This window comes from Fibroporia radiculosa, assembly GCF_000313525.1.
Source record: "Fibroporia radiculosa TFFH 294 genomic supercontigs, scaffold3030, whole genome shotgun sequence".
NCBI lineage: Eukaryota > Fungi > Basidiomycota > Agaricomycetes > Polyporales > Fibroporiaceae > Fibroporia > Fibroporia radiculosa.
The window spans coordinates 1-3,579 of NW_012133670.1; the positions used below are offsets into that span (position 1 = coordinate 1).

Below are 3,579 nucleotides of genomic sequence, written 5' to 3' on the forward strand. Positions count from 1 at the left end.
CCTGCTTGGAAGCGTCCTCGACCGAACATCACACATCCAGCGACGTGCTCATCTTGCATCATGATACTCTCTGACAGAAAAATTAGTCTCAGAATAAAGTTTAAGTTCTATCAACTAACCCAGTGGCCCAGGATTTGTCTGATTGATACGTCAAGTCATTAATTTATCAAAGCATTTGACACGCAAACAATACTCGCCTTTTCTCCTGTGCTATGCATAATTTGATCGTCTGTACGACCCACAATCTTCCAATATCCGGGAAGAGAGGGATGTGGTACAAGACGATCCGAAGTAGAGTATGCGTCGACTCCGTCAACTTGGGTATTAATGAGGCACGGGTGATCCCGCTCACTCGCCTAGCAGATGAATGGACGAACATATTAACTTTATGCTTACCAACCCCAACTCAAAACGCACCACTACTATGAGCTCAAACGTGCCGTCGCCTTGGGGCAACATGTGCGCGGTAATAGCCGGATTGAACGGTATGTATTCCCAATCGGGATGAGACCTGGCTGGAATAATTGTTACTCATTATCCACACGCTGCTCAGGAAAACAGCAAGCTTACCTGGTATGAATAAACTTATACAACCAGCTTCAGTTCTAGTAAATAGACCAGTGAGATAAGACGGTGTCATGACGCTTCCACCCGACGTACAAGCCATAGCCAATGCAAAGAGACACTCCTTGAGAATGCAGGAAGTCTCCAACCTCCTTATTAAGTGGGCCACCGCCAAACCACTATTAGAGCAGTACGATATGTGTCATGAATCGAAACTACACTCAGGATGAGAAACGCACCAAAAACTTCAGCGTCGCAAGCCAGGTAACATATTCGGGGTTACGCGACCAAGACTTCAAAGCACACTAAGATCGTATGGAGTAGAGAAGCGTGAAAGGCGCACCTCAACAAATGCTGGAGTCACAATAATTATGTCACAGCCACACGCCTTGGCCCCTTGAAATACTGTCTCCGCGGTAGGAGCGGCCGGCGGAGACTTGGGCGCGAAAGCAGCAACGGTAGCACCGCATGAGGCCTAGGTCATGTGAGAATTATAAACGAGCCAGATCTAATTCTGTATTCAAAGCACATACACCTAAAATCACATGCATGATACCCATGCCATGGAACATGGGCATCATGTGGGTGGAAAATATCAAACCGGTGATATCAAGCTCGCCATAATATGGTGTAGTCCCAAGTTCAAGGACGCGACGGTTTGTATAAATAATGGGCTTCGGGAATGCAGTGGAACCTACGGAACGTAAGAATTGCTGATGGTTGGTCTATTTAGAATCTGTGACACCCACCCGATGAATGCAGAATGAGAGCAGGCGCGTCCAGGCTCAGAAGCGAACACGGAAGTTCATCGGCAAGCGAAGGCACAGATAGCGGTGAGTAAAGGTCTTCATAGACCGGCATTGCCGAAACACTCGGTATGCCCGCATTTGAATACTGCGACCTGAGCATTACGATGGCCTCTTGTATCAAATCTTGCGACGCCTGTTCCCGTCCAACTAGAACATGGTTGACCCCAACATTGTTCAACAGGTGGGCCACTGCTGCTGGGGAGTTGCGGACGGAGATAACGAATGCGACGTAACCTGCACGGACGATACCCATGACCATAGTAGCATATGGTATAGAATCTATGCGGCGGAGTAAGTCTGATTCTGCTAGATTTACATGAAATCGACTTACCTGAGGCAGCAAGAATTCCGATGATGGGAGCTTTTCCCATCTCTTGCTTCCAAGGTACGCATTCTCTAGCTAACTGTGCACCAGCACGAATAGCCCTGGCTGCATCAGACCAAGTTATATCTTGAATCCGACCAGTATCGTCAGCATATATGAAGAGCCGATGATGCGGGGAGTGCTGTTCATGCCACTCGAATATTTGGCCAAACAATATGGAACCATCGAGCGGAGGCGGGCAAAAAGTCTTAGATGAGAGACCTTGTGTCTGAGGAGGAGACGGGATAGTGAGACGTGCCATAGCTAGAAGATTCTACGAGGTCGTTGGAATGCACGAGCCCCTGATATAAGAGGGTTCGTGTACCGGGATCGGGTATGATCTCAAACCTGAATATCCCCATCTGCTGCGCAGTAAGCGGATACTATGACCATAACAAGATGACGACCAAATACGTGGTGTGGGAATGACATTCGATGTTGCTGTTGAACGCTCAGAAGTCAGATCAAAATGTGCATAACACGTGCTAGCCGAAGAGAACGGCCTAGTCATGGGCTGCACGGGGATGTAGCGAGTTGTGCGGCTAGATAAAAGAGGCACCAGTACATAAAATAACATTGTCACCTAAGATGAGGCCGAGCCTCGCTTCTTTGATGGAACGTTAGATTAACTCGCCCGTACTAGTTCCTCGGGCAATATGACTTTGTTCATCAGAAGAGCAGATGAGTCCTACAATGGTATTCGCGATGCTTAAGAGGAATAGATGAATCAGTAGATAGAGTAAATAGCAGCTTGCTCTCCTCACCCGATAGGATATAAATATTCGTCGAGCTCATAATGAGTACTTCGCTAACTTACTTTTGAAGCTTTGCACGATGATCTGCGCGAATTTCTGTCGAGTACCAGATAAGCTGTGCGCAGGATGGCCTGGAAACCGATTTCAGAAGCACCCTCAAAGAGATAGTCAGAGAGCAGCGCCGGGCATGCGGTTATGATCGATTCCAAGTAGTAGTGCTAGTACGAAATTGACAATTTGAAGCTGATGTCGTTATAGCTCAGGAACGTATATCATTTTTCCTGTCGTAAACAAGGTCCCAATCTCCTTTCCGCGTGAACGGAGCGACTGTCTCGTGAAGATTCTCATCGGGGCCCATAAGTTCCAACACATTCCCCGATGCCAAGTTTGAATTGAGCAACTCTTATGTTTCCATGCCTATGCTAGCAAGGTCGCAGGATACTGAACAGAAATTGTCTGCTGTCTGGTACCAGATCAATGATGAGGATGAACGAACAATACTGTTAGTGAGTTGTATGACGCACCTCGTCGTTCTCGTGGAGCCACGGCGATACGTCCACCAAAAATCGGCCAACCGACCATCTAGGCCACGCAGACTCGATGCAGATCCGAGACCGCTCCCTCCGGGGCGACGTACCCCCTAGTCCCAATTTGTAGGATGGGCTGACACGTATATCTTAGTGTGTCACAGGATCCGTAGGCTATGACTGTCAGCGTGGAGAGATGGTTACCGTAACTTAAGTTCGAAATACACACTCCCAGCGCCACTGGGGTGCAACAACCCCTCAAAGCCTCAAGTCAGAGTAGTCGCGCAAAATTCAAGAGAATGAGGCGGAGAAGCAATTAATATGCTTGTGTGTATGGTGAAATAGGATGCGCTAGAGTTCCGATGGAGTTTTTTTTTCAAAGATTGAAGAGAGTGGCGAGTTGGAGGAGGGTGACGTTGAATATACACGTGGCCTGGGTTAGTGTGGCTCGATCCGGTAGGCGACGAACGGCTGAACAGGACGCTATCGCGGCATCGCGGACGTTTTTCTTACCGGCAGTACTCAACGTTGCGTTTTGTCATGTCTGCCGCCAGTGGCCA

General features: G+C 48.2%; 1 protein-coding gene across 1 annotated transcript; it reads right to left on the reverse strand.

The window, feature by feature from the left end:
* Nucleotides 1-158: 158 nt before the first annotated feature.
* On the reverse strand, nt 159-1,999 carry FIBRA_08792 (uncharacterized protein; the record flags this gene model as incomplete). The annotated part of the gene is made up of 9 exons (XM_012330413.1): nt 159-356; nt 418-515; nt 571-605; nt 661-743; nt 804-857; nt 908-1,039; nt 1,098-1,258; nt 1,314-1,652; nt 1,705-1,999. 9 exons carry the CDS (start codon nt 1,997-1,999, stop codon nt 159-161), a joined length of 1,395 nt encoding a protein of 464 aa, XP_012185803.1.
* Nucleotides 2,000-3,579: the final 1,580 nt, after the last annotated feature.